The sequence below is a fragment of the Haliotis cracherodii genome, unplaced genomic scaffold, assembly GCF_022045235.1.
Source record: "Haliotis cracherodii isolate W230 unplaced genomic scaffold, xgHalCrac1.p SCAF_8, whole genome shotgun sequence".
Classification (NCBI taxonomy): domain Eukaryota; kingdom Metazoa; phylum Mollusca; class Gastropoda; order Lepetellida; family Haliotidae; genus Haliotis; species Haliotis cracherodii.
The window spans coordinates 8,520,050-8,547,104 of record NW_027266341.1 but is presented as its reverse complement, the minus strand read 5'-3'; the positions used below and the strand labels follow the sequence as shown (position 1 = coordinate 8,547,104).

Below are 27,055 nucleotides of genomic sequence, written 5' to 3'. Positions count from 1 at the left end.
GTGGGAGGGAGCAAGGCTGGGTTTGTCTACTGATCACTGCGAGAACAGGCTGAGCTGGATGAGAGGCACGGCCTGTAACGTCGTCAGATCTGCCAGCACCGCCTGAAATATAGACAAATATAGAAGAAATACCATATATCATTTACCATATCATTGTTTGCACAAGTCTGGCACCAACTCTGACCACCAAGCGAGGACTTGTTATTGATGAGGAGCTTTGAACAAGAAGTTTGAAGTGGCTTATACTAAAGTTCTTAATGCTGTGTATCTTTTGATCAGATATATGAGATGGCCTTTGTAATTCTATTTTCAAACAACCCTAAACCTTGTCACATTTCATGATCAGCCTGCTCGCAAATACCATCCAAATCCTTCCTCTCTTCTCTACACAAATAAAACCCTGTAGCTCACCTGACATCCTTTCTTTTCAACAGATAGATTTTCAACACAGATTTGAGACTAATGGGGGCTGTAAGTGAGTGAATAAATACTGCTTCAAGCAGCAATGACAATCTCGAGCCATCAACAGCCAACTTAGGGTTGTCAGGTGGTGATAAGATACACAATACAATATGTACAAAATTGGCATTTGTCAAATTAAGGAATACAAAGAATGAAAGGGAATGAAAAGAGGCAGCTGTAAGCTCATCTGAACCAACAACCCTATTTTTATACAATATTCTTTACACAGATTGGGAGATCAATCATGAAGGGTGTTTATGTCTGAGACTATACCCTTGTACAATGAGTATCTCCATAGTAGGGCCTTCACACTCAGTATGATACTGACTTGATACTTGTGATGAGCATAGCATAGCATGGCATGGCATGGCGGTTCATTAATACTGGACCCGTGGAGATCTGGGTTAGAATAGGTCTTCAGCAACCCATGCTTGCTGTAAAAGGCGACTGTGCTTATCGTAAGAGGCGACTAACGGGATCGGGTGGTCAGGCTTGCTGACTTGGATGATGCATGTCATCGTATCCCAGTTGCGTGGATCAATGCTCAAGATATCAATCACTGGACTGTCGGGTCCAGACTCGATTATTTACAGATCGCCGTCACATAGCTGGAATATTGCTGAGTGCGGTGTTAAGCAACAAACAAACAAACAAACAAAAAATCCATTCAGTGGCTGCAGTGTCCGTTACCTGAGAGTAGCAGTACATGGTTTCTGTAGTGTCATGGTGAAGTATATAGGAGGAACAAGCAGTCTCACATTATGTGTGTGCAGGCACCACAACCATTTCCAAAACATTGTCTCCCGTAACAGGGAAAATCTTCCTGTTTGCACATCATCGCAGCCAACAATTTCTCATTTGTTATCTCATAAAATTCTTGTTGATATACATTTTAATAAGAATCACAATACAGACCGCAGTATTTCATAATACTGCCATACAAGATTCCTTGGAATATACAACCTACAGTAGTGTTGGCAAGGTGAGCTAAACACCTCAACCATTCCCCATCTCAATCACTGTTGACAGAAGATCTACCAGACAGACATTTACACCTCAACAGGGCCTATAACAAAATGTCGCAAGACTTACTTGGTAAATGGAAACGTCAGTGTCTAACACTGACAAAGGTCAATGCAGATATCTTCAAGCGATACCTACCTCAGCAGCATTAAATGTCTGCACCTTCATCAGGTTCGTCTTACGGAATGAGAAGATGGCCACGGATAACACTGAAACACACAAAGATGACCACTGGTCAGTGACTAGGTGCAAGGTCACTGTTCATCAACAGCAGACAGTATGAACAGCTATTTTTATTCCATCACATTAAGTTCTCCCTGTATTGATTGTGAATATAGGGGATCGCATGCCATGAAAAAAATTAAATAGTCATCGATACGATCTACTGTTGATGGTTAATTAACTCTGGTTTGATTGTTATTTTGTTTAAAACCGTACTCAGCAATATCCCAGCTATAAGATGGTGGTCTGTAAATAAACAAATCTGAACCAAATAATCCAGTGATTCATATTGTGAAGAATGATCCATGCTATTGTGGTATGATGACACGTACGCCATCAACCAAGTAACGGCGTCTGACCACCCAAACCATTTGGTCACCTCTTATGACCAGCATAGCCTTGTGGTGACTAATTCTAACATAGAATTCCCACACAGATCAATTCTAACCCAGAATTCCCACACAGATCAATTCTAACCAAGACTTCCCACACAGATCAATTCTAACCTAGCTTCACACAGGGATCACTTCTAACTCTAAATTCTCACAGGGATCAATTCCAACCTAGAATTCCCACAGGGATCACTTCTAACTCTAAATTCCACAGGGATCAATTCCAACCTAGAATTCCAACAGGGATCAATTCTAACCTAGAATTCCCACAGGGATCACTTCTAACTCTAAATTCCACAGGGATCAATTCCAACCTAGAATTCCCACAGGGATCAGTTCTAACCTAGAATTCCCACAGGGATCAATTCTAACCTAGAATTCCCACACAGATCAATTCTAACCAAGACTTCCCACATGGATCAATTCTAACCCAGAATTCCCACAGGGATCAATTCTCACCTAGAATTCCCACAGGGATCAATTCTCACCTAGAATTCCCACAGGGATCAATTCTCACCTAGAATTCCCACACAGATCAATTCTAACCTAGCTTCAAACAGGGATCACTTCTAACTCTAAATTACCACAGTGATAAATTCCAACCTAGAATTCCCACAGGGATCAATTCTAACCTAGAATTCCCACAGGGATCAATTCTCCCCTAGAATTCCCACAGGGATCAATTCTCACCTAGAATTTCCACAGGGATCAGTTCTAACCTAGAATTCCCACACAGATCAATTCTCACCCAGAATTCCCACAGGGATCAATTCTAACCCAGAATTCCCACAGGGATCAATTGTAACCCAGAATCCCTGAGGGGATTAATTCTCACCCATAATCCCGACCAGGATCAATTCTAACCCAGAATCCCCAATGGGCTCAATTCTCACCCAGAATCCCCAATGGGATCAATTCTAACCCAGAATCCCCAATGAGATCAATTCTCATCCAGAATCCCAAACAGGATCAATTCCAATCCAGAATCCCCAAGGGGAATTAACTGTAGTACAGAACGAAGAGTGATGAGCTGTGACAGTTGTGTGATTCAGGTCAGATTGAAAGATATACGCTGAGGAATTTATATTTGTGTTGCTGGATCACTGAGCAAAAGTAGATGTTCAGTGCAAATATTTGGATGATTTACGACTTTCCTTTGAATTTATTCTTTCCATGCCAATCATTCATTCAAAAATATATTCATATGACTTTGACTAAAAGAATCTGATGTTTTGATTAAAGAAATGAAACGTGCCTTTTTTAACTTACAAAAAACTCTCTCTACATAAAATACTCACCAGGAATGAAATAGACTCCTAACTATTGTGTTGTTTTGAAAAATCAATGCAATCAGCAGTTGGAGGTATAGCCTCAGGAAGAGTTTATTTTGCAGCCATAACTTTCAATCTACTCCATGTCATTTTACAGTAAATTCCTTTATGATACTCAAACACGTTTTGTTGTATCCAACAATCCATGTGGTGACTACATAAATCATACAAACAACACAAAAATCAAACCAATACAACCCAAATCTATCATAACATCACATAGTAAATTACTACATTTCATGGCAGCTTGACACTGAGCCACACTGTGTCTTACAGAACCACAGCTGACACAAAGCTGGAGCAGTTGTCTCCCTTGATACCAGTAAATTTTTACCACATTTGCTTCAAGACAACATGAGTGAGTGAGTTGGGTTAAACGCCGCTTTTAACAGTATTCCAGTTATATCACGGCGTGTCAGCTTAATGTGGGAGGAAAGCCCGAAGTGATGCAGGTCTCAGACGTTTACCACTTCGGTGAAACCCACGAGCACAGGTATGGTGCTTACAAACCTAGAAACATAATCGGGGCGAACCAGTATTCGAACCCACAATCATAGGTTTGTGGCGTGCCCAAGGGACGCAACTCTGCACAGCGAATGGCGGTGCCTTAGACGACTGGGACACCTGTGCCCCCTACAACATGAATGAACAACGAATGAGCGAGCAAAGGAGCAAACAGAAATATACTAAATGAAAGAAAGAAAGGATGAAAGAAAAAAGAAAGAAAGAAAGGCAAAATGTATTCATAAGTATAAATGTGAGTCCCTTTTACCAGGCAATATTTCCAGGGATCGATACGCCAGGATCCTGTCCCACAACAGCAGCACCTGCTCACTGGCCAGGAAACCAGAGAAAGCCCTCATCATCCACTTGAATGATATTTTCAGTCTGAAAGTAGATTGCATTTAATGAGCATTTTCTTATGTATAAGTACTAGGGATGGGACGAGTACAAATTTTCAACCCAAATACCCATCCCGCTATTACCTGACCCTACCCGGGTACCTGTGGAAGTCTAAAGATTAGGTACAAAATGTCCGATTAGGAACAGTTTGACGGTAGCCCTGGCAAAATGTATTTAGAAAGACGTATAAAACGATCTGGTCATGTGTACACTGAAGTTGACTGAAGTTTGATCTTTATTCAAACCTATAAAGGTCAGGAAGAAATGCAACCATTGGTGACTTGAAGTGTAACCACAGAGTCCTAGATAATTTTTGTCATTAAACAATATGTCATGTGACCAACGACGGGTCCTCCTCAGAACCCAACTGACCCAAATACCCGAGTTACTCGTCGCAGCCCTAGTAAGTACAGTTGTTGCAGACATACATTGTGTGTTCTGGTTTCCCCCGCTATACAATACAGACATGTTATTTCACAGAAGAAAAGGTACAGATAATTGACTTGAATATTGCCTGCATATCTGAGAAAGACCAAATTTAACCCCCCTGTTCATAAAGTGAACTTTTCCAACATTGAGTACCGGACAAGATAGAGATAATGAAAGATATTGCATTGTGGTCCTGAAACATGTTTTGACTGTTTTTGTGTGTGAAAAACCAGATTATTGTTGCAAGCATTTTAAGCAACAGGATTTTGGCAACCATTATTTCCAGGCAGCCAAGAGATGAGTGGACAACTATGGCAGCTGAAGTGAGGTGAGGTGAAAAGGGGTTTAACGTCGTGTCCAAGATTATTGCACTTATATAGCGACTTGCATGCACGTGTGTGTGTGTGTGTGTGTGTGTGGCTGCTTGTACTAGTCCGGACTGATGCCGATTTATAGTGCTAGCATACTGAGATACCATGCCGCAGTTTAACATGAATACCCCACTCAGACACAGTATACTGACTCCGAGCCGACCAGTCCTTGTTTTAGCCCCTTAATGCCGAGCGCCAGACAGGGTAACAATAAGTACCATCTTTAAACGTCTTTAGGTATGACGTGGTCGGGGATCGAACCCCAGACCTTCCGCTCTCCGGGCGGACGCTCTACCACTAGACCACGGAGGCGGTCGCAGCTGAAGTGAACTCTGTGAAGTGCCTGTGTAGGTAACAGCATTCAACACGTTCTCCTAGCTGACACACTGACCTCTCTATATCCCCAACATCACGCCAGTCAGTAACTACAAGAATAGTATCCTTGCATTGAACCATACTGCCACATGGAGAATCTCTGCAAACAAGGCTGAAGAAGTTACCTCCCTTGATTGTGATGCACCAGTTCCTTTACGCCGACATGTTAATACTGAGTGAGTTTATGATGTTCATGCCCAAGTCTGCAATATTCCAGCTGTATCGAGTGGCCTGATATCAGTGTGGCCATAAAACCGCTAACCACGACACAGTACAGCTGAACACCACAGCCAAGTCACAGAAGTGAGCACCGTCAATTGTTGGCTGTTAGGACAGGCATGAGGTGCAGGAGACACATTCTGCCCTGAATCCTCACCCGGTATCATAGACAGAGACACTGATACACTTCAATGCGTCAGTGTAGGCAAGAAATAAGGCTCAAAACGGCTCTGTAGCTCACCCCAATTATGAACCACTTTAATGGCACTTCAATCTTTTTTGCCTACAATTTTCCATCTTGAGGTAAAGAATATTTGGTGCAAATGTGTCGGTGTAGGGAAATGAAACAGTGGCAAATCAGTTCCTGAAAGATTCACCAAGTCAATGAGAGGGTGAATCTAGAGAACTCTCAGGTATCCACTGATCGATTACCCTGGCAGAAATACTGCAGAATTTGCTCTTTTTGTGCAACCAATACAATAACTTCTGTTAAATGGTGATGAACGGTGACGTAATGCGTCAAAAGGAATCCAAACAATTGCACTGCACAACAGGTGTAATCTGCAGTCATTCTTGCTGTAACTAATGGATATTTGTGTATTCTTGTTATTGTTCAGATATTTGGTAGCTTTTTGGATGGGAATTCTAAGTGCAATTTACAAGCCTACTTTTGGAAATAAATGATGGATTTTGTAAAGAAATCAGCCACTGAATTTGATCAACACATCGACAACAGGGACTGATGAAAGTCAGCTTCCACGTGGCTGTTCAGGTCCTGCCCCACACTGAAGCACACGTAGCACATGTGATGGATGTCTCTTGGGCAAGTGACTCCCCAAGCAGTTAAAAATGGGTACCCGGTAGGATGAGAAGGTAATGTGATGGTAAAGCTTGGACTGTATACTCCCCAGGGAGGTGAGAATGAAAATCGAGTGCACACTGATCAACTGACAGGGGTAATAATGCCAGCACTTTGTGTATGGAGGCTAGTGCAATATAAGTACACACATAATATTAACGGGAGTAGTGCACTTTACCGGGCGCACTTTTTCAGATCTAATTAGCACTTAGGGGTCTGGAACATGCCTCGTTGGTTCATCTGCCTGGCTAATCACATGTAATCAGTGCTCGTTTAACGGGTCATTAGCAACCCCATAACGTGCATCCGTAAGTATGTAAAGAATGAATTGCGCATGTGTGTGACGTCACGCTCCGCCTTCCCATTCATCTTTTCTTAAAGCCACACCCGCCATTGTTTATATTAACATGACGAAACAATCGGGCAATGCTATGGTGTATGACGATGTGTTTCGTATCACATTCGATGTGATCACTCTTGTGATTACTCTAATCGAATTACCAGGATTAGAGCTTTGAAAAGGTAAGAATTTATGGCTAACCCTTGCCCTAAGCAGGCTAACCCTAAGGATTGAAAAGGGGTTTGGGATCATAAAGGCGTGTCAGTTTTCCTAAGACCGAAAATTGGTGTTGGATCGTAAAGGCATGTCAGTTTTCCTAAGACTGAAAATGGGTGTTTGATCGTAAAGTGAGAACCACAGGAACGGGAGCCACAGTAGCGGTATAGCAAGACAGCGGTTGCGTTTCAGCGCGGTAAATGAGTGGATGGTAGGGCTTGGGTTGCCCCCGGTTATTGCCTTATTAACATGCAATCTGAATACAACAACCGGTCATGAAACATGCATCAGTATACACCAGGTTTGTACTTACGGCTGACACCCAACAGACTTGAGGTGGTAGAAGAGTTGAGGTTCCTGTTCCTGAAGCAGCTTCTCAAACAGCTGACTCAACCCAACGATACCCTGTGGACAAAGTCACCATCAGTTTTGTTGCTGTTGTTTTATGCCATTGTCAGTAATATTCCAGTTAAATCATCCTGGTATGATGAGTCACAATCAATCTGGTAACCTAGACTGATCACTCGATCCTATTTAACTTACACTCGTGACAAGTAATATTGTGCCAGTGACCAAAGCCCAGGTCATCACAGTGTTATAGACCTCTGTTTACAACAACATGTATACAGAGTATATGTGTACACACTGAAAAGAAATATGATAAATGGTACCTATTTCTTTTGTACAAAAGAGTAAATGCATTGTTGTTCTACATTGGGACTCATAATGCCAAGTCAGCGATGCTTAGGAAATTGGTGATGAGATATAAAGCTGAATTACATTGATTATTATGGTTAAATAACAAAGACAATATTCAATAACAAAATATCCAGCCGGCCTTACCTCTGGATGAGAGGAGACGCTGTGCAGGCGGAAGAAGTACTGCATGTAGAGCTCCCGGTAGACATAATATAACTTGACTGGCTCCTTGTACAGGAAGCACAGAGGAGACACTGAAACACATGGAACAAGCTGAAACATTAGGAGACACTGAAACAGAGGAGATGCTGAAACAGAGGAGATGCTGACACAGAGGAGATGCTGAAACACAGGTGATGCTGAAATACAGGAGACACTGAAAGGCAGAGAAGCTGACAGAGGAGATGTTGACACAGAGGAGATACTGAAACACAGAGGAGATGCTGACAGATGAGACACTGAAACAGAGGAGATACTGACACAGAGGAAACACTGAAAAACAGGAGATGCTGAAACACAGGAGACACTGAAAGGCAGAGAAGCTGACAGAGGAGATGTTGACACAGAGGAGATACTGAAACAGAGGAGGCACTGAAACACAGAGGAGATGTTGACACAGAGGAAACACTGAAACACAGAGGAGATGCTGACAGAGGAGACACTGAAGCAGATGAGACACTGAAACAGAGGAGATACTGAAACAGAGGAGATGCTGAAACACAGGAGATGCTGAAACACAGGAGACAGGACCAAATGAAGTTTGAAGAGACAATGAAACATAGAAAAAAATCCAAGCATATCTGAAAAATATTCCTGACAAACAGCTTACCATACATGGCGAAGCCGTGGAAGGGGATGACCCCATTAGGAGGGTAGAAGACAGCAAATTCCTCAATCCCTAGCTTTCCCCGGATATACGACTTTGGGGGTGTGGCACTGCTCTGCTGGAAGTGCTTCAGGATATGGGTATCTCGGGAAAATGGCAACAGCACCTGCAGGAAGAAAATCGAATATGTAACCATGGTAGCAGCACCTGAGAGAGGAGAATCTTATAAGAACAAATGGCAACAATTATTAAATAGAACGCTTCGAGAATCAGTGAATGAGTGAGCATTTGATTGAGTGAGTGAGTGAGTGAGTGAGTTGTGTTTAACGCTGCTTTGAACAGTATTCCAGTCATATCATGGCTTGTCGGCTTAATGTGGGAGGAAAGCCCAAAGTGATGCAGCTTTTAGACATTTACCACTTTGGTGAAACCCACGAGCTTGGGTATGGAGTTCACAAACCTAGAAACATAATCAGGGTGAAAAGAGAATCGAAAATATGATCATAGATTCGTGGCGTGCCCAGGGGAGGCAACTCTGCACACCTACCTGAAACTTCTTGATAGACCTCCCTTATGAAATGAACCTTTATACTACCAACCAACCGCAAATGGTTCTCTGCTCATAGATATGTTCTTGCAACAATCAATAATAACGGAAACTAAACTTTGAGAAGCATTGATCTTCAAGTCTGTTGTTCTTCTTAAGAATCCATAACAGAGTGTTTATTTGGTGGGGGGGTATGACTTTGTGGAGTGTCGAATTTGTTTAAAGTTTGTAGCCTTTGACTATGCATGTCAACCTCATGGACAGAACAATACTGAAGTATACAGACAAAGCAATGATTAACACAATAAGCCTTTTGCTTCAAAAGTGTGAGTCGCTCCATGGCTGAAATAATGCTGATGCGACGTTAAATTTTAACTCACTCACTCAAAAGCGTGCAATGTTTAAAAGTAACTTTGTTCTACATGCCTGGTACAGGAAATCCTCAAAAACAAAATACTGGTCATCATTTGTAGCTGTGAGTTTCACATCCTGAAACACAGAATGTCATATATCAGTACACAGTCAGATAATCTCACACTGAAACACTGAATGTGATATATCGGTACACAGTCAGATGATCTCACACTGAAACACAGAATGTGACATATCAGTGAAGAGTCGGATGATCTCACACTGAAACACTGAATGCTATATATCGGTACACAGTCGGATGATCACACACTGAAACATAGAATGTCATATATCAGTACACAGTCAGATGATCTATCACTGAAACACAGAATGTGATATATCAGTACACAGTCAGATGATCTATCACTGAAACGCAGAATGTGAAATATCAGTACACAGTCAGATGATCACACACTGAAACACAGAATGTGATATATCAGTACACAGTCAGATGATCTCACACTGAAACACAGAATGTGAAATATCAGTACACAGTCAGATGATCTCACACTGAAACACAGAATGTGACATATCAGTGAAGAGTCGGATGATCTCACACTGAAACACTGAATGCTATATATCGGTACACAGTCGGATGATCACACACTGAAACACAGAATGTCATATATCAGTACACAGTCAGATGATCTATCACTGAAACACAGAATGTGAAATATCAGTACACAGTCAGATGATCACACACTGAAACACAGAATGTGATATATCAGTACACAGTCAGATGATCTATCACTGAAACGCAGAATGTGAAATATCAGTACACAGTCAGATGATCACACACTGAAACACAGAATGTGATATATCTGTACACAGTCAGATGATCACACACTGAAACACAGAATGTGATATGTCAGTAAAGAGTAAGATGATCACACACTGAAACATTGAATGTGATATATCAGTACACAGTCAGATGATCTCCCACTGAAACATTGAATGTGATATATCAGTACACAGTCAGATGATCACACACTGAAACACAGAATGTAATATATCAGTACAGAGTCAGATGAACACACACTGAAGATGGGTGGGTGAGTTGGGTTTAACACCGCTTTTTAACAGTATTCCAGTTATATCATGGCGTGTCAGCTTAATGTGGGAGGAAAGCCTGAAGTGATGCAGGTCTCAGAATGTTTATCACTTCAGTGAAACCCACGAGCACAGGTATGGTGCTGACAAACATAGAAACATAATCAGAGCGAACCGGGATTCGAACCCACAATCATAGGTTTCTGGTCTGCCCAAGGGAAGCAACTCTGCACAGCGAATCGCGGCACCTTAGACGACTTGGCTACCCATGCCCCCACACACTGAAGAACTTAGAGTACCTACAAAACTTGTAAAAATAGTAATACCCAAAGGGTGAGGCAGAAAAAGTGCCCTTTCTGACCTGCTGTAAATTTCAAATCTTAACATTTTCGGAAAACTCAAATATGGGTCTGGAAATTATCAGGCATGTTCAAATGGCTGACAACTTACCTTATATAACAAGTTGTCCACCAACAGGTCATGCTGTAGTACGTTGGCCTTCAGTTGGTCGTAGTACAGCACATCCTACAAGGAGGTGAACATGAAAACACAAACCACATGTGAACATCTCTTACATTTCTTAATTGCTAATTAGTGCCCACCTCCTCTTTGTATAGTCTCCCTGGTATCACGTACATAAATATATATACTCGAAACAAAAAGTAAACCACCTCCTGCATTTTTAATGATGGAACACGACCGGAGATGTCTTCCCAGAGATGTAACCAAAACAAAATGAAACATGACAACAACGTCTCAGGCTCCGGATCAAACATGGAATAGTAAGTTGTGGCAAACGCTGCCACATTTGATGAAAAGCAGCACCCAGTTCTGCCACAATCTGGACTGGGGATCTCTATGTCAGATTTGCCGCCCAAGAATGTCCCACAGGTGCTCTATGGGATATAAGATCGAGGCTACAAGCAGGCCACAGCCGAGTTGAAATGGCTTTGTGGCGTAGAAACTATCACAGCTCGTGACCTGTGTGACGGGGCATCATCTTCCATGTACACAGGCCTCATCCACAATGGGTGGTTGTCAAAATGAGGACCATGGCTGGATCCAGGACTTGATCCTCACACCTTCGTCCATTAAGGTACCATGCACAGTGACCAGATCTAATTTGCAGTCATATGAAATGGCAACCCACATTATAACAGATTCACCACTGAATGGATTTGTTTTTTTGCTGTTTAGCTCCAAACTCAGCAATATTCCAGCTATGTGACGGGGTCTGTAAATAAGAGTCCGGACCAGACAATCCAGATATGGACATCATGCACATCGATCCACGCAATTGGGATACAATGACCTGCATCAACCAGGTCAGCAAGCCTGACCACCCGATACTGTTAGTCGCCTCTTACAACAAGCATAGTCGCCTTTTACGGCAAGCATGGGTTGCTCAAGACCTATTCTACCCTGGATCTTCACGGGTGACCACCGACCACCAAATGGAATTGTCTTTATAATGTTTGTACCAGGAAGCCAGATTCCAGTGTCTCCATATCCCTGCTATTGACCAATCAGATTCCACCCTACATATGACTTGCATTTGCTTCAAACAAAATGGTGGCGACCAGTCAAGACAACCTGATCACTAATCTCAAATCTATATTGTGATAAAATGGGTCTTACTTTGCAAAGTGCATCAAATCATGTGAGCACCTTGATTAAAAACATGAAAAGATTTGGAAAATATCTGTTGACGCCGAGTTGACGGTACACATGCTTTGCAAATTCTGCAGTTGACCGAAATCTTTACAGCAGTTTACAAACCGGAAGTGGATTTCTATTATCTTGATTAGACTATGCATAGACTCTTTAGTTCAGCCAAAATATAAGTCCATAATTCCAGCCTAGTTCGGCAAGGGTGGAAACTGGACTTTTACAGTCAGTTAACTCACTTGCCTTGGGAAGATACACTCACCTTGACATTTAAGAACACAAGATGCACAGTTTTCATTGCACTGTGTTTAACAATTGGTGACATTATAGTTGAGCAGTTAATACTAATAACTCACCACATCATCAACCTCCACCACCAACATCTGACACCAAAGATCGCCCCGCAAACTGACAGGGCAGCCTTTCTTTGCATACTCCTGTGCTAGAGGTCCATGGTTGGCTTTGATAACTGTAAACAGACATTCACATTGTCATACACTCAATAACACAAAATATGAATACCAAGCAAACTGTTTTCAGTTATTTATGCTAAAGGTAAGGTAAGAAAATAAGCCACTGAAAGAAGTGCCATCATGGGTGGGTGGGTGTGTGTTTGAATGAGTTAGTTTTGGAGTTTTTTAGTGAGTGAGTTTTTGAGTGAGTGAGTGAGTTTTTGAGTGAGTGAGTGAGTAAGTGAGAGTAAGTGAGAGGGGTTTAACTAGTAATATTTCCAGTTACATCATGGCATGTGGGCTTCATGTGGGAGGAAAAACCTAAGTGATGCAGGTGTCAGAAATTAAACACTTCACTGAAACCTACGAGTACAGACATGGTGCCGACAAACCTAGAAATATAATCCGGGTGAACCAGGATTCAAACACACAAACATAGGTTTCTGGCATGCCCAAAGGAGCAACTCTGCACAGCGAATTCCAGCACCTTAAACGACAGGGTCACCTGTGCCCCAGACTTTGTGAAAGGACTAGTGACAATTCCTTGTGGATTATCACTTCACTAGTAGGGATTTTGATACACAAACAGATCACATCTTATAGACAAGTGAAACCAAAATTAATTTCTAATCCTGAATTCTGGAATTCTATCCCATAGTCAGCAGATACTGGCACATCTAAGGGATGCATCTCAAATTGCCATAATAGTAAAAATGTTCACAACAGTAACTCTAAATGGCACACAATCAGTTAGGTCATGCCACAACCACCAGTTCAGCTTAACACATAGATAGCTTACCATTTTTGCCCAATTTGACTCTGTCCAGCTCGAACAGTTCGGCGGGGATGTCGGTGTAGTCGTCCACTCCGGTCTGGCACTGGTTGATGGACATGTCACTGTACTGCAGTCTCTGACAGAGGAAACAGTGAGTGGTGAGCCAAATATCAGCAGTAAAAAGTTGCATAAATGTACCAGACAAAAAAAGTATTCAATTGCCAAATTCCCCCGTAAATCCAAAATGAAGTTTGGCTACTTATACCCCAATTTAGCTTCATTGCCATTGGATACTTTGAAGATCCATACTGTGATAAAACAGATTTTACATCGCGAAGTGCATCAAATCACGTTAGCACCTTGACAAAAAACATGAAAAGATTTGGAAAATATCAGCTGACGCTGAGTCAGCGGTACACATGCTTTACAAATCCTGCAATCGCCCCAGATTTGCACAAAAGTTAACAAACCGGATGTCGATTTCATTACGTATTTTGATGGGACTATGCATAGACTTGTTAGTTCAGCCAATATGTAACTCCGGAATTCCAAGGAAACTGGAAACTGGAAACTGGAATCAATCAAAATGGAGTTTTTCATCCCCAAGATTAATGCCATGATCAGCAATATTACAGTGACATCAGTGGAAACTGTTAATCCTTCCTTTGCCTAAAACCACAGGTTCTGTGGTTGAAAACTCAGAATGTAATATGAGCCAAAATATTCTGCAAGCTACATGACTGAAGAAAGGCCTGAAGGTATTGAGCCTTGATGAGCATCCGCACAATGGATGCAGCCTTGTGGTGTGGTGATGTACAGTGACCGAAGTGACAACTAATACCGATATCCAAAGTCTTTCTTCCTTGTAAACCTATTGAGAGTTATTAAAGGAAGCGATCTGTATTTAACATAGAAACAGTGAGGGCTGTGTCAAACCTTCACTCACCAATTCATTTATTTCCTTGACTTTTAATGGAATTTGAATGATGCCCCAAAAGTTGTAGAAACTGAAACAAGAGAGAAACAGTGATAATTTAATTATTCTAGTATCAATGCATCCGATTGCTTAAATCTAAAGGAAAAATAATTGAAACAAAATATTTTTTTGATTGTCTAAGATAATATAAACTAAAGATTTTGTCAACATTGTTTGCAATATGCAAGACCCATATCTCTATTCAGTGGCCAGTTGTCTACTGGTTATTGCCTTTGCAAAAATGATGTGGTACAAGGAATGATATACTATATATGTCCGCAGATAAGCCGAATTTTGAGGACCAGAAAAAAGATTCTGAAGAAAAAGGTCGGTTTATCCACGGGATACACTTTCATGATAGTATTTTTCAGATCGTGATCTGTCAGAAACATCGCCTGAATGACGGTCAGAGAGATTACAACTTGTAATGCTACAGTTCAGTCATCCATCACACTTTGACACTTTGTTATTTCGCTCTTAAGCATCAGTTTTTCTTTTAGGGGTTAGGGTTGCATATTTTTTGTTTAGTGCTGCAGAGCAATATTCCAGCTATATGACAGACGTATGTAAATAATCAAGCTTGGACCTGACAAACCAGTGATTGACAGTTCCAGCAATGATCCATGCTGTCAGAGTTCGATGATATGCCAACCAAGACATGTACATGGGCAGATCCAGAGGGAGTTCAGGGGGTCACGACCTCCCCACTTTTGAAAACCAAATGTAGTATGTTGTAGGCATTAAAAGTGACAGGGAGGATTTTCATATTTTGGTCTCCTCCCTTAGGACAAGCAAGGGTAGCTGGTAAAATAGGTCCTCAGCAACCCATGCTTGCCGTAAGAAGCGACTGACATGATCGGATGGTCAGGCTCGCTGACCTGGTTGATGATGAATGTCATCGTATCCCAATTGCGTGGATCGATGCTCATGATGTCAATCACTGGATTGTCTGGTCGGACTCGATTATTTTCCGAGAGTCATACAGCTGCAATATTGCGGCGTTAAACAACAAAACGCACAACATTACATTTGTGGACAAGGAGTCCTACTATGTGTATAGGTTTTACAGGGTTTCACAGGAACCAAGAATCCTTGACATTTGATGCTAATTGCATTCAAAATACTCCCAATATTTCAGATGAGTCATTATTGACGGGACATATTTTTTATGAGTGAATGGAAATTCACCAAGTTAATTGTTAATTGATAGTCAATTGATAGTTAATAGATAGTTGTAAGGAGTTGTAAACAGCAAGGTGTTCATAATGTGTATATGCTATCCAAACCCTGCATGCATATCAACAATGTGTGTGTGTTGAGGTGCACCTATTTCTGCATGATGTCTCAGTCTGTTTCTTACAGTGAGTAAGTATGGTTTTTTACGCCGCTTTTAGCAATATTCCAGCAATATCACGGCGGGGGACACCCGAAATGGGCTTCACACATTGTACCCATGTCGGGATTCGAACCCGGGTCTACGGCGTGACAAGGGAACGCTTTAACCACTAGGATACCTGACCGCCCCCTGTTTCAGACAAGATTGTGCAATCCTGTAGGAAATGAATGACAGTGGATGTGGTCACAGTCAGACTTCCTTGGTGAAGATGCAGAAGCAAAACATCTGAAACATCATGTCATCATCGCTGATATGAGGATAAGTTCCTATAATACACATATTATATAAACGTAATAGCTGAAATACAGCAAAAAAAATGTTCAACCAAACAAGGCATATTAAGCCTTATATTTTTTATTAGTTGGTTTTTTAAAACTATTGGCCTAAACTTCAATGTAGGTGATCGAAAATTTTTAAAACATGGCAAGATACCAAAAGATACTGATTGGGTTTTTATTGTTTGAATAAAGATTTCTATTGTATTATTCACTATTTCTTGAGAACAGCGGCCATGAAATCTCCTGTATTTTTATTAATTTCACCTTATCGTAAACAGACTTTTGTCAAAAATCAGTGTAGTTTTCTTCTTCTATTTTCAGGAGTGTTTCAGTCAGTTGGTCTTGTAAACCAACTGAAAATATACAAGGCCCCAGGTCATGTTTTCCTTACATTTGCAATAATATAGGCAGTCAAAAACGTAATTTGGTCTCGACTAAAGATCTTTACTGAAATTTCCTCTCTTTCTACTGTGTACAGTGAGGTCCTGTTACCTTGGCGCCGGAGTAGTCTGATAGTTGGTGTTCTGGAGACCGATGACCACCTCCAAGAAGTCTTTGGGTGCGTACACTGGACGGATCTGGCTGAGATCTGTGCAATGTCAAGCAGAGTTTTAAACATCACAAATCTACAAAACTCATTTTGACAAGTTTGTTAGGAACAAAACTAAGCTTTAGGGCTTTCAATGCTGACAAAAAGTATTTGGAATGACATAAATGCTCGATTAAACGCCCAGACGCTATGACGCACTAAAGCAAATATAAGCATTGAATCCATGACCCAACTCTTCTTCACTGTCCTGTTTACACTGAAATACAAGTCACCTCTACAAAGACTCATATTAGTCATAACTACACTATTTGAATTCCAATTTAGGAATTTGGACTGACACTTTCTGCAGACTAAGGACCGAATATCAACTTCTGTGCAGGTCAAGATAAATAAATCCCTTTGTAATGTATTCAATTTGCACTCAAGACTGTCAAACACTCATAAAAAAAGTTTGACATTAGCTTGGGTCATGCCTGACAAAATGTCAGAGGTTGAAAATATCTTGGAGGTACACTGCAAATCTGGGATGAAATAGAATGGTGCAATTTTCAACAATTTGGTGCATGTCTGGGAATATCATTAACTTCCTGGCATTCAGATCATATCAGTGTACTTTGGTCACATATTTTAGAAGGAATTACTTCTAAGGCTAAAAAAAATAATAGTCTTGGTTCTCTGGCACTGCCCCAATCATCATAAAGTATGCTGCACGTTTCGTTTTTATTTCAATTTAAAAAGAAATATTTAAAAACATTGAGATCCAATATAGCACACATTTCCTCCCCTTTACATGCGCACTGCTTTACGGCGTATCTTGTGTTATGGTCATGGCGGCAAAGGGAGTTTGTATGCTTGTTTTAGGGAGACCCTTTCCCAGGTTTATAGTACACAATTGTTGATTTGGTTACACACTTTATTTTCAAAAGTCATTGCCTGAGAACCAATTCTTTTATTTTTTTAAGCCATACAAACGAAGACAAATCAGTCTGGAAAACACAGAATGGAAGAAACCATTTTGAAGAACAGGGTACTGAAGTGGAGCGTGATGCAGTGCACATGGAGTTCAGGGTCTGCCTGTATATGGCAGAGCACCCTCAAGCAAACCCTCCACCCCTGCTGTTGATATGGACTGCACGGATTATGCAGATGCACAGAGTGCTGTCAGAGTGTGATGTTTCTCCAGTTTGTACAGCAGTATGTGCACAATTCAATCAGATCCACAGTGAATAAAACAAAGTGCACTACATCAAAAGACAGTTGGACAACAAGTCCTGGCTCAGCATCTGCCCACTGTCCATAGCTTGACCACAGCAGTAGTTCTAGAACTGTCACGTGGTCACTGTACACGTAATGAGATTAGCTCAGTGGATGATCTGTCCCAGTGAATCCAATCTTATTAAAATCAGATTTTTTACTCTGATACGATTCTTCGGTGCCTGAGATCTGAGGACAGTTTTGAACCTGATGGAACACTGACTGCCCAATTTAAATGTGGGCATTCTTGGGCCAATCAGATGCCAGCTATTTGGCTTAATTTTTTAACCATTTCAATTCTGATAATTCCAATTGTAGCAAAAGACAGGCACCACATAACACAAAGATGACCCCAATAGTGAACCCTTTTGGCTGTAGATGCTATGGTGGTCAGAAACAACAGGATGTGTCACAGCGCAGAATATCATTTTGGTTTCGAAACTGCCCAGTCATATGAATGTTTGAGATACAGAAATCAGATATGCTTCCTTCTCTGAATGCTTTGCTCACTTGCATCGAGAATTGAGAATCCTCAACGCTGATTAGGAAGTTTATCTGATGCGACCTCCTTTGGAGGTGTTGTCAGATCTTCACACCGAGCAGTATCCTATCAGAGTATAATATCTGATTGGAGTTAAACCAGAGACTATAGCTACACTGCCCTTGGTCTAGACTTGCTTCACTATTAGCTACATTTAGAGCTACATCAACCATGCTCCAGTTGGCTGTCTATCTGTAGCAACACTGTCCTAGCTCTACACTTGTTTCACATTTAGCTACATCAAGAGCTACATCAACCAAACTCTAGTTGACTGTCTATCTGTAGCTACACTGTCCTAGATCTAGACTTGCTTCATAACTAGCTACATCAAGAGTTGCATCAACCAAACTCTAGTTGACTGTCTATCTGTAGCTACACTGTCCTAGGTCTACACTTGCTTCATAACTAGCTACATCAAGAGCTACATCAAGAGCTGCATCAACCAAACTCTAGTTGACTGTCTATCTGTAGCTACACTGCCCTAGGTCTACACTTGCTTCATAACTAGCTACATCAAGAGCTACATCAAGAGCTGCATCAACCAAACTCTAGTTGACTGTCTATCTGTAGCTACACTGTCCTAGGTCTACACTTGCTTCATAACTAGCTACATCAAGAGCTACATCAAGAGCTACATCAAGAGCTGCATCAACCAAACTCTAGTTGACTGTCTATCTGGAGCTACACTACCCCAGGTCTACACTTGCTTCACTGCAACCGGAGGCACACAGTCACTGCAACCAGCATGCTGAGAACCAAGATGTCTACTCACAATAATTACCTGGACCGTCAGTGCCCAGTTCGGTCCAGCGGGATGACATCTCACGCTGCTCTCGCTCTGGGCGCTGCCAAAATATACACACATCGACAGTCCTAGTTACAACTCTTCAAGTGATTCGTTAGACAAATTCATGATTTAATATTTGGTATCAGTTCATTTACAGCACCTACGCACCTAAGTTAAACGTACACACACACATACACACAGATTATTTTCAACAAATTCTCAAAACTATGCTTGGTGGATTGCAATTTTCCATCCATATCATTCAGTGGGTATACTATCTTATTAACATCAGATGTTAGTGCTCACCCCCATGACACAAAGATCTGAGGACATCCCATTATATACCCCTATTCAGACCAACCAGAACATCGCTTAGGATGGCAAAAGTGAAAGTCAAAATGTGTTTTCTAAAATGCAAACTCAAAAAGATTAACAAGTGGCATTCCAAAAGTCAGTTACAGTTTGTAACGACTGAAAATCATAGTTTATCTCTCACTTCAATAGGATAAACATTTGAAACTGAAGAGACTTTCCATAGCCAGTGGGAAGTACTGCCATACATTCTTCTCCATCTATTAGATATTTCAAAACTTTCTTTTGTCCAGTTCACAAATATTGGATTGAGAACTTCTGGACTGGAAGTCCAGTGGAGTAAAGCTCACGAAAGCTGCTTTCTGATTCATTGTTGTTTGTTTGATGTTTAATGCCACACTCAGCAATATTCCAGCTATATGAAAATAATAAATTGAGTCTGGACCAGACAATACAGTGATTGACATCCTGAGCATCGATCCATGCAATTGGGTTTGACCAACCGATCTCGTTAGTTGCCTCTTATGACAAGCGTAGTCACCTTTTACGGCAAGCATGGGTTGCTGAAGACCTATTTTATCCCAGATCTTCTCGGTTTGCTTTCTGATTGGCTAATACCAACTTCCTGTTAATCATTTCATTGGGCAGTCAAAGTTCGCAAAGTTGGTAGGGAGCACAAAGACCTGATCTTAATGAGACTGGAGGGATATGTATCTATTGAACTTTGAGAAATACCCTGAACCCTTCACCACCAATACACACAAATGAAGAGGGAGAGTGCATGGGTGCGCATACCCCTTTTTGAAGCTTTTGAAGCATGCCAACAATATTGACATCTACAAACTAAATCATTGGTGATGTTGTTTTTTTCAAAAAAAAGAGACCACTTAAACAACTTTTTGTTTGCTAACAAATGTAAATTGCTTCCTAAATTATTATGACTTCAAACGCCTGACTCTGACAGATCAATGCATTCACGGCACAGCTCCCCCTTATCTCCAAGATTTGATCTCAAGCTATAGCTGTCCGTGCCCTTCTATGAAATGATCAACTCCTACTCAACCACCAATCTTACAAACTGAAGTTTTTGGGTTCTTGAGCATTCAAATATGCCACTCCCACTCTGTCATCTTTAAAGTCAAGACTAAAGACACAGCTCTTTCAATGTTGTAACTACTCATTCAAGTATATTGTATATATTTTTGGGGTTTTATATCTTCTGAATGTGCCTTGAGCATGCTGCTTCGTGGTGTGGAGGTATGGCACCATATAAATATTATGATGATAATAACAACAACAACATCATCATCATCATCATTATTATTATCATACTAAACAGCAGCTATCCTCACCCTCCTAGCTAGTGGAATGTTCAGCTCTGTGCACATGCTGTTGAGGCTCTTCAGGATTTTCTTCTCCCATGCTTGCTGTCATGAAAACAATGACCACAATAATCTCTCTCCAATTATGACTACATTATCATACATTAGTACGGGTCAATATTTTGAGTATAAAACCATAAAATCAAAGACGTGTTGCCTCAAGAGTGTAACATGGCTACAATATTCTTATAACACACATTACATCATACTTGACTTGAAAATGACATTTTAATGCTCTCTCTCTGGTGATACACTACCTGAAAGTAAAGATAGTAACACAAAATATGTTGATCAAATCCTTGTGAAGTCATAACAGTTTATTTTACTTTAGTAGATCATGATACAAATGTACCAGATTACCTGTGCCTTCCTGAGATGTGCCAGGGGTTCCTTGTTCTGTTCTGGGGGGGCGTGAGGCTGGGAGGTCTTTGGGTGGGTCTGCATGTACTTACACACAGCATTCCGAAGTCGCCGGTCCCAGCCTGGGAGAAATAAAAGCAACACATTAACTCAGATTATTTCTTCCCAACCTGAAAAGAATTGAAACATTGTTCGGAACTAAATGGAAATATGTTACACGTATCTTGAGGGGGAGGGGGTGGGTAGGCGTAGGGGGTGGGTATGTGTGTGAGGGGCATATAAATATGTTACATATATCTTGAGGGGGAGGGGGTGGGTAGGCGTAGGGGGTGGGTATGTGGGTGAGGGGCATATAAATATGTTACATGTATCTTGAGGGGGAGGGGGTGGGTAGGCGTAGGGGGTGGGTTTGTGTGTGAGGGGCATATAAATATGTTACATGTATCTTGAGGGGGAGGGGGTGGGTAGGCGTAGGGGGTGGGTTTGTGTGGGTGAGGGGCATATAAATATGTTACATGTATCTTGAGGGGGAGGGGGTGGGTAGGCGTAGGGGGTGGGTTTGTGTGGGTGAGGGGCATATAAATATGTTACATGTATCTTGAGGGGGAGGGGGTGGGTAGGCGTAGGGGGTGGGTATGTGTGTGAGGGGCATATAAATATGTTACATGAAATGGAGGGGGGACAGCAAGATAGGATACAGTCTTAAAGGGGAAGTGTACACGCAAAAATCACTTTCTTTTTTTTTCTAAACAAAACGCAATTTTATAATGAGTTAGTATCTGTGTTTGAAAATATACACTCATTTTTTTCACAGTGAAAGTAGGAAGCTCACAATAGTGTGAAAATGATATGCCGTTATGAGGCCTTCGTTCTTTCGAGCTAAACAGGCCTGAGTTATCCCCCTTAGATTATGACGTAATTGGTGCCATTTCAACTGGGTCCCTGTCTATTCTCAACGCAAAAGATATCAAGTACCAGTTTGCGGTAAAACAACATGGCCTACGACACACTCCGGCGCAGTGGTGACTCAGCATAACACTACGCTGGCTGGCATCTGAGACGCTAGAATCACACACCTGTACCTACACCACGTGTAGTGGCTCTAACAAAGCATGATGACGTCATAATGTTTATCAATTGGCACCAATGACGTCATATTGCAAGGGGCATAAGCCATGGTGTTTTTGTTATGGAAATAGAACACTTGGTAAATGTGAAAAATATAAATAGTTTTAATGCGAAAAATATGTAAATAAATTGTGATATTTTTATATTTTTGTCTATGACATTTCTAGGTTAACATTTTTAATGTGGAAAAAGTACAAGCAAAATAGGTTCATTTCCATGTGAACTTGCCCTTTAAGACTGATCTCACTTGCCCTTAAAATAAATGACCAGTCCCTAATATTTATTAATGTCTCCAAATGATTGTGCTTCCAAAGTGATATCACCAGATTTATTAGGTTAGCCAACATGGTCAATGTTCAAATACAATGTAAACATGGGAAATAGGGCTGGGACAGGTCGGCTGGGTCCGTAGTAGGACCCGGGTACCCACAGGACTACACGGACCTGTGGTTAGTCACATGATATATTGCTAAATTACAATAACAATACATGTCACTTCTTTCTGACTATGCACTTATTCTTTCTTGCTCTTATACGTTTGAGTAAAGATAAGACTTCAGTCAACTTAAGTGTATGCATGATCAGATTGTTTTATATATGTATCTAAATAGTTTTTGCCAGGGCTGAGGTAAAACAATTCCCAATCAGACATTTTGTACAAAACTCTTGAGACCTACAGTGGGTATCCGGTTAGGGTCGGGAAATAGGGGGTTGTGTACCCGGGTAGTACATTTGGGCTTGTCCCAGCTCTAATGTGAAGTCCTGACACGCATAATGAGATTGGCTTCAATATTGCATCGAATCATTTGTTAACAGGGACAGCATGACAAATCAGTAGTCCCAGCAAGTTTGGCTCAAGTTGTTCAGGGGCCTCACTAGTTTGTTAGCTCAGATTTGTATCCCCCTAGCAGTACTTACTGGCCCTATGACAGAGACATTGGTCCCGATTGATTGGTCCAGTGGTTTCGTGGGATGTCTCTAACTGTGGTGAGGTGAATGGGGTTTAATATCACATTCAAGATTATTTCACTTATAATGAGCTATATAGTGACGTGCATGCATGTGTGTGTGTATACACAATATACTAACTCCAACCAGGAAAATCTTTGTCTATTCCCTCAATGCCGAGCACCAGGCAGGGTAACAACAAGTTCCAACTTTTAACGGCTCTAGGTGTGTCACGATCAGGGAATCTTACCACAGACCTTTGCTGTCTGGGCAAACCTCTATCCACTACACCACCAAGGCAGTTCACGTCAAAATGTGAAAAGTATGGTCTTACCACACCAAACAGAACCCTAAGACACACATAATCCCCCATGCAGTACATGTCCGAGAGCCATCAGGTACAGAGTTGAGTACAACACTTCAAGTACAACACTTCAAGTACAACACATCAAGTACAACACTTCAAGTACAACACATCAAGTACAACACTTCAAGTACAACACTTTAAGTACCTGACTGTACAAGTCCAGCTTGTACACCCTTCTTCAAGTCCGAGATGCGTAGACTTGCCTTGGCTGCTTCAGTCTAAAAAAAAGAAACCCAAAGTTTTGAAATGAAAGGAAGCTTAGAATAGATGCTAAATAAAAGCAACATGTATCGAGGCAATTTCAGCAAATGTAAATAAAATTCCCAAATTGGAATTAAAATATTAATTTTTTCAGGTTATCATATTTGTAAATAACATTAATTGAGCGACTGGGGATGATTGCATGTCAGTCTAATGTGGGAGGAAAGCCCGAAGTGAAGCAGGTCACACACATTTACCACTCAGATGAACACACACCGAAGATGGGTGGGTGAGTTGGGTTTAACACCGCTTTTTAACAGTATTCCAGTTATATCATGGCGTGTCAGCTTAATGTGGGAGGAAAGCCCGAAGTGATGCAGGTCTCAGAATGTTTATCACTTCAGTGAAACTCAAGAGCATGGGTATGGAGCTGACAAATCTAGAAACATAATTGGGTCAAACCCATGTTGAAAGGATTACGGCATGCCCAAGGGACACAACCCTGCACAACAAATAGTGAAACCAAGCCGACTGGGTCACCTGTGCCCACCTAATAACGTTAACACGTTGCAAGGTGACATGTATTTTCCTGCTAAGAGGGTTAGGCTAAAAAGAATTAGTCGGAAACTCATGAATGACCCTGTAGATAGTTTCTATTTGATCAGACAACATTCACAAGTAGTGAGTAAGTGAGTGAGTGTGTATGGTGTTCCAGGCTTTTAGCAATATTCCAGAAATATCACGGTGGGGGACACCAGACATGGGTTTCACACACTGTACCCATGTGGGGAATCTTCAGCCTAGGAAGCCTTTACCCACTAGGTCGTCGAGAGCCCACGATGGGGTCCTACAGTCAAGACATGACCCTACATCATATGCATTTGTCGATAGAAGTACAGTATTATATATCGAATATACAAATAAAGTTAAAATGCATCCTTCGTGCAAGCGCGTGAAACGTGTTTTCCGCAAGCAGAGTACAGCTTGTAGAAAACCCATACAGAAACAGACTATAGAAATCCAGCACATGCACACACCATGTCAACATGTCAGCTCGCTACTGTCAAAACATGGAGTGAACGGGTTACTGGTCTGTTATTACCTCGAGTTGTGGTAACAAAATATGACAAGTATGTGTATTGATAAGGAAAATATCTGGGAGTACAGCGATATCAACTTATCAGTCACAACCCTCGTGTTAACTTTTCAATCTAGTCTAAATAGGTTTTAGAAAGGTGGTGTTCTTGGACGTGATGTAGGGTCGTGTCTAGACTGTCGGCTCGGCTCTCGGCTAACCACTGAGGTTACCCCACCGCCCCTACACAATCAGTCAATATGTTACAGTTATTGTTGACACAGTTAAGCATGCAAACCTGCGCTGCATTGTGGAGGTCTGTGTAGAGTTTGGACGTCCTCAAGTCCTGAAGGAGATCCAGCACATATTGCTCTTGAAACTGTTCGACCATGATGTGACTGTTGTGTCACGGCATTCTGCACACAGTCGCACAGGCACACACTGCCAGAAACAAAACAAGTCGTATTTTTAAAACCAGAGCTATGTCATCATGATTCTTATTGTCCTGATTTTGCATTACAATATACCTAACAACTTGAACCATCATAATTATATCCCTCTCGGGTAAATATAATCCCATTTTTCTCTTGTGAAATATCGTGTTTTGAGGCAGGGTCATAACTGGAGGTGTCATCGTATTCAAACTATTCATGCATCCACATTTTGGAATAAAATAAACAAATTGGCTCTATTAGCTAAATATAACATCAAGCCATCCTACCGATGTACCGAGTCAAATGACAAGAAGATGCGTAGCGATGAGCTTGTGTACAATCTCCCTGGCAATGGAATACTTCCGGTAAGTGCGAGGGAGCATTCTCCCTCCACTGGCAGCAACTATTCATTCACTACAGAACTGTTAAATCAACATTTGTGCACATCACTACGTTTATGACTTAAAATAAATGTTAATGTCTGCATTGTTTTACTGATTTAATTCAAAGAAGGAACTGTACGTACTATTAAAAAATAACATAATGACCGCTCCCTGACAAACGCAGCAGTTCGTCAAAATCAACTTGTTTCGAGCAGTACGTCCGCTTTCAACAATCTTTTGGAGCCCTTTTGGCTTGGAACCGTTTGGGCACAGGACAGTTTTATCCCATTACCTATTTTAGAGACTGTTCTGAAAATAACATCTCATTTTAAAATTGAGACATATTTTAATTAAAAAAATAACTATTCTAGAAACATATGTTTGAGCTTTACGTACCTTTCCCTTGGGGACTGGTCCCAGGACTACCTGCCCAAAACAATTTATGTAACCTTTGTTCATGTCCTGCCAAATACACGCAACACTTTTTCCATGAACACCCCACACCCTCCGAAAAATCGATGACCAATATGCTTAATTCATAAGTTTTATATTTAAAAAATATAACGATTATATGTTTTCAAGGAGCACAAACAACAAAACAACAACAACAACAACAACAACAACAACAACAACAATAATATTGATATTAATATTAATATTAATTATATCTTTAACTTTATTACACTACACAAGGGGGTAGAGCCAACTTTATTACTTTTCTAAGATACCGAATTTAAGATTTGTTTGTTTGTTGTTTTACGCCGCACTCGATAGGATAGGATAGGATAGAATAAGTTTTATTCCATACTGAAAGGCCTCAGGCCCATAGTACAATTCTGTTTTCGGGAGTGGTTACAGATCCGTTTAACAGGTCATATTCTAATTAACATAGCATGATAAATGAACATTGATAGATTTTTTAGAGTATCTTTATCTGTTGTTGACATGATCGTTGTAAATCTTTGTATAGTGGGATGTACAGGCAGATCAATATATTTTCTTCTAAGGTGGTCGTATTTTGGACAAACTAACAGAAAATGAAACTCATCTTCAATCACATTTAAATCACATTGCTCACATATTCTCAATTCTATGTCTATGTTTCTATGCCTG

At 41.0% G+C, this 27,055-nt stretch overlaps 1 protein-coding gene across 2 annotated transcripts; it reads right to left on the bottom strand.

The window, feature by feature from the left end:
* Window positions 1–25,916, bottom strand: LOC139449949 (TBC1 domain family member 19-like). Of its 2 annotated transcripts, none has more exons than XM_071231561.1 (18): window positions 25,847–25,916; window positions 25,424–25,566; window positions 23,995–24,067; window positions 21,407–21,528; window positions 21,017–21,091; window positions 19,338–19,410; window positions 16,713–16,809; window positions 14,517–14,577; window positions 13,595–13,706; window positions 12,700–12,812; window positions 11,126–11,200; window positions 9,641–9,703; window positions 8,671–8,833; window positions 7,986–8,095; window positions 7,456–7,547; window positions 4,203–4,318; window positions 1,624–1,694; window positions 1–102 (listed from the first exon to the last, which is right to left on the bottom strand). In XM_071231561.1, the coding sequence occupies exons 2-18, from the start codon at window positions 25,514–25,516 to the stop codon at window positions 34–36; spliced, it is 1,578 nt and encodes a 525-aa protein (XP_071087662.1). In that variant the 5' UTR covers window positions 25,517–25,566; window positions 25,847–25,916; the 3' UTR covers window positions 1–33. The 2 variants fall into 2 exon arrangements, with proteins under 2 accessions (XP_071087662.1, XP_071087663.1); XM_071231562.1 differs by having other exon boundaries at window positions 19,347–19,410.
* Between the last annotated feature and the right edge of the window lie 1,139 nt (window positions 25,917–27,055).

Bases quoted from the DNA above. Each gene is read 5' to 3' on its own strand.
- LOC139449949 (XM_071231561.1), bottom strand. From the start codon at position 25,516: ATGGTCGAACAGTTTCAAGAGCAATATGTGCTGGATCTCCTTCAGGAC. The intron at 16,810-19,337 runs GTGAGTAGACAT...GACATTGCACAG, and splicing joins TGACGGTCCAGGTAATTATT to ATCTCAGCCAGATCCGTCCA. The intron at 103-1,623 runs GTAGGTATCGCT...TCTATATTTCAG, and splicing joins AGACATTTAATGCTGCTGAG to GCGGTGCTGGCAGATCTGAC.